Source organism: Pteropus alecto, unplaced genomic scaffold (assembly GCF_000325575.1).
Source record: "Pteropus alecto unplaced genomic scaffold, ASM32557v1 scaffold389, whole genome shotgun sequence".
Taxonomy (NCBI): Eukaryota; Metazoa; Chordata; class Mammalia; order Chiroptera; family Pteropodidae; genus Pteropus; species Pteropus alecto.
The window spans coordinates 878,552-891,137 of NW_006443569.1; the positions used below are offsets into that span (position 1 = coordinate 878,552).

The window sequence follows — 12,586 nt, forward strand, 5'->3', positions numbered from 1 at the left end:
GACATGGAAGATAAATTGTGGAATAGAGTGTTTGTTTAAGAACTGAGGGGAGAACAGAGCCCTCAGATGGGAACATCTGCACACTTTTTATCTACATTTGTATTCTCTCTATCCTCTCTCCTTTGCCTGTGGATGAGCTTGTCTGTAGAGCCCACCATTTATCCACTAACTCCTGTCTGTAATCACCTTCTCAAATACATGGCACCAGTGATTTTCACTTTCCCCTGGATCAATTTCTCCCTTATCACTATATCTTTCTCTTTAGCCTACAAAGATGCTGCTTTTTCTCCTGTCTTGAAATAAAATCCTCTTAATCTCACCTCCTTTTCTACCATATAGCAAAAGTCTTGAAGAGAGTTGTTTATACTCCCCCATTTCTCTTGACCCCTCTCACCCATTGGACTTTTGTCCACATTCCTCTGAAGCTCTCTGAACAGAGTTGCCTATCACCTTGATGCTGCCATAACCAGTGGTCATTTTTCCATCTGTCCTCTGTCTTCCTCCCTGACTTGCAGGCATCGTGATTAACAACCTCCCGGTCATGCACTTTCCAGACTCTTAGGATTCCTGCACACTCTTGTTTTCCTTCAGCCTCACTGCTTTCTTTTCTCAGTCATCATTGCTGCTTCCTCCTCATCTGTTTGACCTCTAAACATTGTAGTGTCAGTGGATTCAGTTCTCGGACCATTTCTGTTTTCTTTTTTCACTTTCCTCTCTTGGTGGTCTCAGCTGGTCTCAGGACTTGAAATACCATCTACACATCAATGTTTCCCAAATGTGCGCTTTTACCTAGACCCTCCTCGGGAGGCCAAACTTATATATTCACTTTGACTTTAGAGGAACACTCACTCACCCTGTCTCATCATATTTTAAATATTTCATACTTATTAGTTCCCTGATAGTTTGATCAGTGTATCAATGAGTAGAGAGACAACACAGTATATGTGGGAAAGGTTAGCACTTCTATATAAATTTGTCTGAATTTTGTGGGATTTTGCTTTGTCAGGGTTGTTTTGTTTGACTAAGGCAGTGGTCTCAATAGGGACAGTTTGTCTCCCCGGGTAAAATTTGGAAATGTCTGGAGACATTTTTAGTTGTCACGACTTGAGAGAGGAATGCTATTAGCATCTAATGGGTAAAACCCAGGGATGCTTCTAAACACTCTGCAATTCCCAGTACAATCCCCGACAAAAAGGAATTTTCTAGCCTGATATGTCAAAACTGAGAAACCCTGAAGTGAGGATTTATGAATGCAAATTATCTTACTTTCAGTAGAAAAGGCATTGAGCATTTGATGCAAATACAAAGTAGTTTGAACCTTTCTCTTTAAAACACATATTTATGAATCGTTGCCAAAAGGTGGTAGCTATCCCCAACAGATGCACATTTTAAATGGTCCTCTTGTAAGTCTGCATGCTTGTTGGATTTTGAGTACCTGCAGTTAAATAGTGTTGCTCTTGGCAGGACTTGGTGAGCAAATGAGGTATGAGCTCTCTGATCTCCGTAGTCTGCTCGGTTAGCCATGACCTTCCCAGTGTCTCTTCTTTCTACACCCTGTCCACACTAAGCCATGGCCCAGGCAGTTCACAGTGGGGTGGCCAGAGATTACCACAGGGGGAAAATGCAGGGCCCCAAGGCAGAGGTTCATGTGGGGTTCAGGATAAATTGGAATGATTTCTGTTTTCCGAAGAATATTGTCCAAACTGTCTTTGTACTTTATCTAAATCCAAAAAAAATCTTTAAATTAAAAGCTTTTGGATGAAGTACTGGGCAATGGATAGAATTTCTATTAGAGAAATTGCAGTTACTTTAAATACTATTTGTGTGCTGGCAGGGATAAATTTATGCTCACACACACAATTACGTGTACATGTATACATACAAACAATAGAATTTGCCACATGCTCAGAGCTACTTTGCTTCTTAGGAGTTAGAAACTATAATTTCAGGGCCATTATGAAATATGTATTTAAAAAAGAAAGAATTCTGTTTAACGTGATAAACAGAAGAGTTGTCTCTAGGAGGACTTACCATATCTCCTTCAATGTTTCTTTAGTTCCGCTCAGTCATCACAAGATGTCCAATGTTGCATTTTGGATTTAAAAAATAAAACTCTGTTGAAGTATAATACATTGTAGTAAAGACTGTAATTTAAGAGATGAGCTAATTCTTTAATTTTAAGAAATGTGCTACTATTCATGTCTTAAATTTTAATGCTGGTAATTGAAGGCATATGTTGTATAAATTCTGTCAGTTCTTTTACTTCAATTTTTGTTTTAAAAGATATTTGACTATGGAAATATTATGTTGGTATGATTTATGACATACTGGAAAGTTTAAATTAACAAGGAATATGTACATATATGTACACGCATGTGTGCACACACACATATTAATGTAAGACTTAGACACAAGAACAAAGCCAGGAAATTAAAAATTTGGCTTTAGTTCTATAACTGAGATGCCTTCTGTGTGTTGGTATTAGAATGGTCCCACAGCAAATCTTCATCATCTGTGCTTACAGGAAGTAAGGCCCAGTGTAAAGGGGGAGAACCACAAAGACAAGATTATCTTGTGTTCCAGAATTTCATAAGGAAAAGAAGTAGTTTGCCTGGTATATGAAAAAAATTATTACAAATAATTGTATAGTGGTGTTCAGTCCTCATTTAATGTGAAGTGGTAACTTTAATAGGACTTTAGTGACTGCCCCGCCTCTTAATTAGCAGGCTCGAGTTTTGACCTGAGATAGCAACGAAGTGGTAGAACATACTTGTATTAACTTGGGGACTATGGAAGGGGATGAAATGTCACAGGGGTTAATATCTTCTGGCTTCTATCAGGAACAAATGCACATCCTTTCAGGAGGAAACTATTATTCTCAGAGGTATCCTCTGGTTTCTAGAAGATTAGATTAGTGAACATGAACCCTTAGTGTCACCAAATGCACAAGAAAACATATATTAGTCAAAGTTAGCAGAAATAACAAGAAATTAGTCCTTAAAGAACTTTAAATATTGGAAATGTCAAATTCAGAATATAAAATTAGTAAGACATAAATTAAAAATAACAGAATATAAAAATATTCAGGCAAATTTGAAAAAGAGAATTTTTTGTATGAAAAATAATTATTGAAATAAAGAATTAAATGAGTCCCTTAAATATAGACTGCTGAGGGAAATTTAGATGGATATAAATAAGTTACCCAGAATATTGCAGAAAAGAATAGAAAGGTTAAAATTATAAAAGAAGAGATTAAAATTATAAAAGGTAAAATGAAAAGGTCTAACATTCTTTCCCAGAAGGAAATAGGAGAAAATAGAGTGAAGAATAGGCAATATTTGAAGAGATGGTTGCTGAGAAATTTTCAGACCTGATATAAGAGACACAGATACAGACGTACCATGAACACAAATCAGAAAACCATGTCTGGACACATGAAATTGGAACTTCAGGGTACCAAAGACAAAAAGAGCATATCAAAACTAACGAGAGGAAAATAAGATAAACTGCAATGCAATGACAGGCCTCACAATTATCAATAGCAACAAAAGGAAACTGAAAGACAGTAGAATAATGCTCGCAGCATGCTGAGAGAAAATAATTTTCAACCAAGAATTGTATAATTAGCAAAACTACCTTTCATAAATGAGCCAGACACTTTCTCTACATTTAAAGGAACTTCTAAAGAATACATTTTCACAAAAAAGGAAATTATATTAGAAGAAAGGTTCAGGAAGATATGATTGAGAAAGGAAATTGGTAAATACTGAAGTATGTAAAGCATTTCCAGTCCAAAATTATAAATAGATGTGTATTCTCTGAAGAAACATAGCTGTTTCTTTTAACTGAGTCAAACTTGCAGAGTTTAAATAAAGAGGAAACTTATTTTATCACTTTTAAATTAATTTTTTACAGTTGGAGACTATTTCACTATTGTGCTCATAACAGATATATAATTACTCTTAAGATGATATTAAAGTAATATAACAATGCCTGATTCATGTTTTATCATATTTTTTCAAATACTCTAATCCTTAATCCTTATAGTAGGTTGAATGGTGGCCTCAAAAAGATAAGTCTACATTCTACTTCCTAGAACTTGTGAATGTGAACTTATTTGGAAAAAGGGTCTCTGCAGATATAATTAAGGATCTTGGATTATCATGGTGGACTCTTTAGTCCAATGACAGCTGTTCTTATGAGAAACAGAGGAGGCCAAGACACAGACACCCAGAGGAGAAGGTGATGTAAAGATGGAGACAGAGTTTAGAGTGATGCCACAAACCAAGAATACTTGGAGCCATCGGACCCAGAAAGGCAAAGAAAGAGCATTCCCCTAGAGCTCCCAGAGGAGCATGGTGCTGTTGAATTTTAGACTTATAGCCTCCAGAACTGTGAGAGAATAAATTTCAGTTGTTTTAAGTCACTCAATTTATAGTAATTTGTTATGGCAGCCACAGGAAATTAATACAGTCCTAAAAGATTAAATTTATACTTTTCTCAAAAAGAATTCAATTAAAAAATATAATTCACTGTGTATTATAATATAATGTTGAAATCCATTTTTCTAGTTTTGCCATCTTCCCTTATTTCTCTCTGAGATAGCATCTGGATATATGGGACACAGATGTTACTTATTGGACCTTGTATTGACAAGAGGGGCAATTGACATCCTCAGGTCCATGTAGTACTCTGTGAGCCTGCTGGACTCGACTGCAGAGTTGCTGGTACAAGCTACTCCCTTGCCTGGTGGCCAAGAAAGTGGCATTAGCCCCAGGTCTGGCTCTTTCTGGTGTCTACTGCTAATAAAATTCAGGGGCTTCTCTTTCCAAAGGACCCTGCGGCAAGTCAGCCTCACTCCATCCCTTACTGGCATATGAACTGTAGACCCCACTGCTTTGTCTTACATGTGGTTTCTGGCTTAGATGGTTTTATTTTTGAGCCTCAACTACAAGGCATCCTCCTCTTACCACCTAGGCCCACTCAGGGTCCATGGTGGGCCTGCTGGCTCTCATGCCACTGCTCATGCCTTTAGGAGAGCCTAACATTACTACTTAGCATGTCCTGATGCAGATGCCTCAGTTCGGTCCTGGTGGCATCCTAAGGAGATCTTTCCAGACTCTCCAGCATGAAATAGTGTGAAGGCTCCTCGCAATGATTTCTTTAATCAACTTACTTGTTATCTCATCCTAAAGAGGCTAGATTAAAATACCAAAGATTCACTTCTCCCACCTCTACTCATGTCTTTAAAATTTCTTTTCTTCTTCACTAGTTTAGAAAAGGTCAACTTGGAACGTCTCCTTCCAATCCTGTCCTTTTCCAAAGGACCTCAGGCCACATGCCTGCCCATCAGAACCCAAAGGGGCATCACTTGTGGGAGAAACTTTGGGCTGTGACCACATTTGGTTTTTGATACACTACAATTATTTAGAAAATTACTTTTCCATGAAGCCTTGCTTTCAAACTTACTGTCTTCTTACTGAAACCTATTTTGAATAATAGGGATGAATAGTAACTGTTTCTTTTTGACTATTTCATGTAGCTCTTCTAATCTTTCTCCAGCATTGGACTAACTATGGAGATGACCGTGTAACGAGAAATGCAAAAGAAAAAAAGCCTTACATTTAAAAAAAAGTTTTATCACAGTAAAAATATCCAAAACAGTAAACATTTACAATAGAAGTACTTTACATTGATACAGTATTCTGTAGCCTTTGAATTGTAGTATCTCATTTGTTCCTTAGTATGGATTATAATTCTGTTTTATAGATAAGGTAACAGAAAAGTTAAAACACTTGTTTACGATAATAGCACTGATAAAAGTGACAGAATTATCAATAAGTCACATGATGTATAACCCTACTTCCAGTGTTCTACATGAAAGACTTCTCTTCAGATTGTATAGTAAAGCTGATGGCTGTTTTCAGGTACTAAGATGGAATTCCAGTTCTGCTCCCAGCACAAACTTCTCAGTGCCCACCCATGACCTGTGGGCAGGAGCTCCCCCTTCACCTGGTTACTTCACTTGGGAGACTCAGCTTTGAATTTACATAAATGATGATAATATTTTATCCAGTTATCTTGGTGTTTTTTAATGTGGCGGTTTTTGTTGTTTGCTATATTACTGAAACAGAAATTCTGTTCTTTTCATTCTGTCAACACTAGCAAAACACGTGCTCTCAATTTTAGAACTAATATTTGGACTAAAATCCTTCTTAATTGATTTCTTTCTTATGAATATACATTTATGTGGGTACTATATTTTTCCTAGGTTTATGCACTTATATTGAAAAAGTAACCTACAGTGATTTAAGAAATGTGCTTTCAGTGTGCAAGTCTTCATGCCTACATTTGGCTGTTGGTTATTTTTCAATTTTATTAAATTTACTGAGGTGACATTGGCAATAAAATTATATAGATTTCAGGCGTACAGTACTACAGTATGTTATCTATATGTTATCTATTTGCCACCCAAATTCAAATCGTCTGTGACCATGTATTTGACTCCCTTTATGCTTTTCTATCACCCCCAGCCCCCTTTCCCTCTGGTAACCTCCATATTGTTGTCTGTATCTATGAGTTTTTGTTTTTCTTGTTTGTTCGTCTGTTACTTTCAGTTTTATATCCCACATATGAGTGAAATCATATGATCCTTGACTTTTTCCATCTGACTTATTTCACTTAACATGATATTCTCAAGATCCATCCATGTTGTCACAAATGGCAGTATTTCCTCTTTTCTTATGGCTGAGTTTTATTCTATTACATGTATGGATATATTATATATATCCATATCTATATCTATATCTATATATAGATATATAAATGTAGATATAGAGATATATAAGCTATATAGAGATCTATATATATATCTCACATCTTTATCCAATTATCTCTCGAAGGATACTTCAGTTGTTTCCTAATCTTGGCCACCATGAATGATGCTGCAATGAATATAGGAGTACACATATCTTTACAAATAAATGTTTTTAATCTCAGAATTTTAAAATCAGAGAATTAAGAGTCATAAAAGAACTAAGAAATCCAAACTTTCATTGAGACTTAATTGTAGAGACCATTAACATTGTAATATAATAATTACAATAATAACTAACATTTATTGAGAACTTGCTAATCATATTACCTAGATTTTCTCACTTAAACATCAAACATATATGGTAAGTATTGTTATTATCATTCTTTTACAAACAAGGACATGTTGATATTAATTCCTTATATTTCTGTAGTGATTTATGTTCTACAACGCCATTTCATCTATGTTAGTCCACTTTGTGATTTGATGCAGTAAATATTTCTATACTTGTAGTTTACAGAGGAAACTGTAACTTCACAGTTATTAAATGGTTTGTACCAGAATTAGCAGGTGGCCTTCAGTTGGTTCGTTGGACTAACTTTTCATTTTTTGTTTTTTTTCCTAGCTAGGATCTTCTAGTTTAAGGCTCTTAGAAATCAAGTATGTATTTATAATAATTATGGGGAGTTCCATTATCCACATGTGTTATAATGCACAACCATATAAGGAATCTAATCTGAGGGCGGATACCTCCTGCATTGTACTGCAGGTTAGTGAGGTGGGACAGGCTGAGGTAAGGCACAGCTACTTGTCCTCACTGTAGGCAGTTGTTCAGCCTCTCTGACTCTCTTTATTCACCTGCGCATTTGGGATGGTTGGACAAAGTGACCTCTAAGGCCTTAGCTCTCCTGTATAATGATTTTATATAATTCTTTCCTAAAAAGAGCAGTCTTGTATGAAAAGGAATAAAAATGAAGAGAAAGAATTTTTAAAAAATCATTTTAAACCTAGACTAAGAATTAACTAGTAAAACATATGGTAGCAATAATAATGTTTAAAATTAATCTGAAAATGAAATTAAGAAAACATTACATTTATAGTGAGATCAAAGAGAATAAAATACTTGGGAACAGATTTAACAAAAGGAGTACAAAACTTACTCTTTGGAAACTACTAAACATTGCTAAAAGAAATTTTAAAAGACCTAACTAAATGAAAAGACGTTCTGTGCTCGTGAATTGAAAAGACATAATATTATTAAAATGGCAGTATTTCCCATATTGATCTACAGATTCAGCATAATCCATATTAAAATCCCAGTTGACTTTTTTGCAGAAATTAACAAGCTGATTCTAAAATTCATGTGAAAATTTAAGGGACTGAGAATACCTAAAATAGTCTTAAAAAAGAACAAAGTCAGAAGACTCCCACTCTTGATTTTAAAACTTTCATTAAGCTATAATAATCAAGAATGTGTGGTACTGTCATAAGGATGGATATACAAATCAACAGAATAGCATTAAAGTCAGAAATAAACTCATACAGTTACAGTTAATTGATTTTCAACAAAAGATGTCAAGACAATTCAAAGGCAGAAAGAATAATCTTTTCAACAAATAGTTAGGCCAGCTGTATAGCCACATGCAAGTGAATGCAGTTGGACCCTTTCATCATACCATACACAAAAATTAACTTAAAATGGGTAAAAGACCTAATTATAAAAACAAAATTAATAATTTATTAAAAAGTATAGGAGAAATCTTTCATTACCTTGGGCTAGACAAAACCTTTTTGGGGATGGCACCTTAAGCTCATACTACAAAAAAAAAAAAAAAGAAAGAAAGAAAGAAAGAAATTGGACTTCAAAATTACAAAAACTTTTATGCATCAAAGACATCAAGAAAGGGAAAAGATAACTTACACAATGAGAGAAAATATTTGTAACTTATGTATCTGATAAAGAACTTGGATTCTGAATATATAAAGAACTATTACAACTCAAATAATAAAAAGACAAGTAATACAACTTAAAAATGAACAAAGGATCTGAGTAGACATTTCTACAAAGAAGATAAACCAATGACCAATGGGTGCATAAAAATATAGATGCTCAATATCATTAGTTTTCAGAGAACTGCAAATCAAAATCACAGTAAGATAACACTACTACCCACTAGGATAACTATCATCAAAGAGATAAAACCACAACAAGTGTTAGGGAGGATGTGGAGAAATGAGAGCCCCAGTTCACTGCTGATTTGAATGTAAAGTGGTGCAGCCACTTTGGAAAACAGTCTGGCAGTTCCTCAATAGGTTAACCATAGAGTTGCCTTGTGACCCAGAAATTCCACCTGTAGGTATATTCCCAAGAGAAATTAAAACATAATATCCAAACAAAGACTTGTGCATGAATGTTTTTAGAGGCATTATTTACAATAGCCAAATGATAGAAACAACCGAAATTTCCATCTACTGATGATTGAATAAATAAAATGTGTTATAGCCACATAATAGAATATTATTCAGCCATAAAGAAAGAATGAAGTACTAACTTATGTTGTAATATAGATGAATCTTGAAAATATTGTGCTAAGTGAGAGAAACCAGTTACAAAAGACCACATGTTATATGATAACATTCATATGAAGTGTTCAGAATAAACAAATCTATAGTGACAAAAAGTGGATTAGTGGTTGCCTAAGTCCAGCAGACTTGGGGAGCGGGGGGAAATGAGGAGTGTCTGCTAAAGGTCATGGATTTTATTTTTGGAGTGATGAAAATGTTCTAAAATTGATTATAGTGATGGCTGCACAGTTTCTGAGTATAATAAAAGCCATTGAGTTATACACATTAAATGGATGAATTGTATGTGAATTGGATCTCAATACAACCGCTATAAATAATATTAAAAATTAAATTTAAAGAACTAGAAATTTCAAATAAATTTGACTAGGCATCCAAGATAACTTTTGGATCCAGATAAGTATGTCTCCCATACCCTTAGTATGCCATTCTACGTCCTGGTAAGGTGAGAGCCTGGGATTTATAGCCACATAGACACTGTTTTGAATTCTGTTTTAGAATGGCCAATTGGCATAACTTCTCTGATCTCAGCTTCTTCATCTTCAAAATAGGGGTAGAAACAATTTTTAGTTCGTGGGTTGCTCTGAACATTAAATGTGTTTCTGTCTAAAAAGCTTAGCGCTATGCTAAAAGCAGTGGCTATCATCAGAGGTATCCTGTTGTGGTCACTACAAAGTTACGTTAGGGTTTTAAAGAGAAAGGCCTGCTGAAAGGCCCTTCCCTATCTTTGCATGTGTTATTCCCCCTGTCTGGATCACTGTCCCTGTCTAACAACTTAATTAATCCCTTCATGATCTCACTAGGATACTCAATTCAGGCTTCTTCTCTGGTGAATATTTCCTGACCACACCCAGAAGCTATGCTATAGACCCTGAATGTTTCTGTCCTTGCAAATATGTCATTTCATTTCTGGCAACACTGATTTATTTGTCTGTGTTTTCCTTTCTGCTGCTGCTTCACTCCTGGATCCCCCAGCTTAGTGCTTGGTGTTTTGTAAGTGTTCAATTAATACTGGTTGAAAGGATTGCCTAAGTAAATTGTTTGAACAAAGTCACATGCTTCCATTTGATTCCTGAACATTAGCTTATGGTAAATAGAATAATCTGAACTATTTTGTGCCAGGAACTTCCTGTGATGATTTGGCATCACAAGTTTATCTAGCATCCTTTGGGATTATAGTATAGTCCTGACATTAAAATAGAAAGGTAGACATCAAGAAACCTAAATTTGTTACAAGTCAATAGGAAATAAATATTGCTGATTGGTAATAGATTGAGAGAGATTACGCCTAATAAACATATCTTCTTTTTGAAAGGCTCTTTTTGAAGGAGATCAGTATTTCATAAACTGCCATGGAAAGTTGAAGCTTTTGATTTCTTAACATACTCTATGAACTGCTAAGAGAAACTGAAATTTTAGATTTCCATGGAAGACCCATTGTCATTTTTAATGATAATGTTATAAATGTATATACTAATTTTGTGTAGTAAGTGAATTTAATATGTGTTTGAACTTGCACTGGGCCATATTCCTGCCCTAAATTAGAAAACCTGTTAAGAAAAATTCCCCTTATCCCTGTGCCAGTTTCTCTAGAAGCCAAAACTTGTTGTCTTAACATTCACCTTCCTGCTTTATCTGCAAAAGAACAAAGCTAAAGTTATTGAGAAGTGATAAATCATGATAGTAATCTATCTAAACTATATGAAGCCATTGACTAGCTCATGTGTGTGTTCTTACGTTGAGAATTTGGCATTACTTGGTATTTTATGATAACCTTACCTAGATTCAGGAGCATAAATAAAATTGTCTCAGCAGTGTCTTTTAATGTCCTTTTTGATGATCTTTTAAAAGTAGATAGAGGCTTTCATTAAAGACCAGAGAACATTAAAACAATTTCACTACTTTCTTCAATTCATGACAACTTTCATCCATTCATTTCAAAATATTCATAAAGAATTCAGGAGCCCATTACTGTAGATAATCCTTAAATGAAATTGGAAGGTGGCATTGTGGTTAGTATGGAGAACTTTCGATTTAGAAATGTGCCATAATTTATAATCAGATCACTGTGCAAGTTTCTAAATAAAAGTTATAAAAAAGTTAGATCACCACTTATTGACAACCCAAATGCATTTCTCATTTGTTTCTTTTAACTAGTTATATACCCTGTGAGCTAACTTATTCTCTTCTCCCTCTCCCCGTGAGCCTCAAAATAGCTTTATTAATAGGAGTATATGATGTTTATGTTTATTATTTTAAAGAGGGGGGAAGAAAAGAATGAAAGGAATGCCCAGAGGCTGAGAGTTGGTTTGGTTCACCAAACTGTTAGATGTCAAATAAACTCTACTGATAATACATCTTTTGTCTCTTTTTAGGAGCTAATTTTGTTACTCGAAAAATTAGCCGGTCAGTAGCTAAGATTTACCTTGGACAACTGGAGTGTTTCAGTTTGGGAAATCTGGATGCCAAACGAGATTGGGGCCATGCCAAGGACTATGTAGAGGTAGGAACTAACTCATGTTCTTAAGAATACCTGTATCAGTTGGTGTTTTAAATACGAGGCCTCTAGTGGAAAAGCATAACCTAGAGGTTGTAGCATGTAAAATTTTACTAATTCAGAAAAGCACATACTACTTTCAATTTAAGATTCCTTGGTTCAGTATATGTAGATTATGGAGAATGTTACTTGAATGAGGAAGCCTTTCGCAATTGTTTATTCTTTAATTATTTAATATGTGTCTGTCAGTTTTTTAGATGATGAGTGAAAAAAGTGTTTGAATGGCGTTCTTCACTTTCTAAAGACTTTTTCAGCTTCCCGCTTTTTTTGCACCCTTCCCCTGCCCAATACGCATATAACTAACCACGAAAGAATTTTTGGGTATAAAGGTACTAATTCTGAAATCTTCAAGAAATACTACCAAATTTCAATTTGCATAATATCAGACGTTCAGATTTACATTCTTCTACTAAATTAAGAGTAATATTTTTATGGAGCTTTTTGTTTCCGCTGCTTAAAAGTCTGGTTATTACCCTTTACACTTCTTAAATTGTGACTTTGCATGCCAATAACTCTGTCCATTAAATAAAGAGAAATAGATGGTAATAATGCTTTTGCGGAATAATGGGTATAGTTAAAAGGACATTTCAATTTTCATTATTGGGATTTATATACACATTAATGCTTTTGGT

At 34.8% G+C, this 12,586-nt stretch overlaps 1 protein-coding gene across 5 annotated transcripts in view; it reads left to right on the forward strand.

Annotated features, from left to right (window-relative positions):
* GMDS (GDP-mannose 4,6-dehydratase) overlaps positions 1-12,586 on the forward strand; it is a 607,022-nt gene that overhangs the window by 285,015 nt on the left and 309,421 nt on the right. For all 5 annotated transcript variants that reach the window (XM_025041522.1, XM_025041523.1, XM_015599051.2 and 2 more), the window contains one exon: positions 11,773-11,900. In XM_025041522.1, the coding sequence (XP_024897290.1) occupies positions 11,773-11,900 (128 nt within the window). The remainder of the gene's footprint in view (positions 1-11,772; positions 11,901-12,586) is intronic.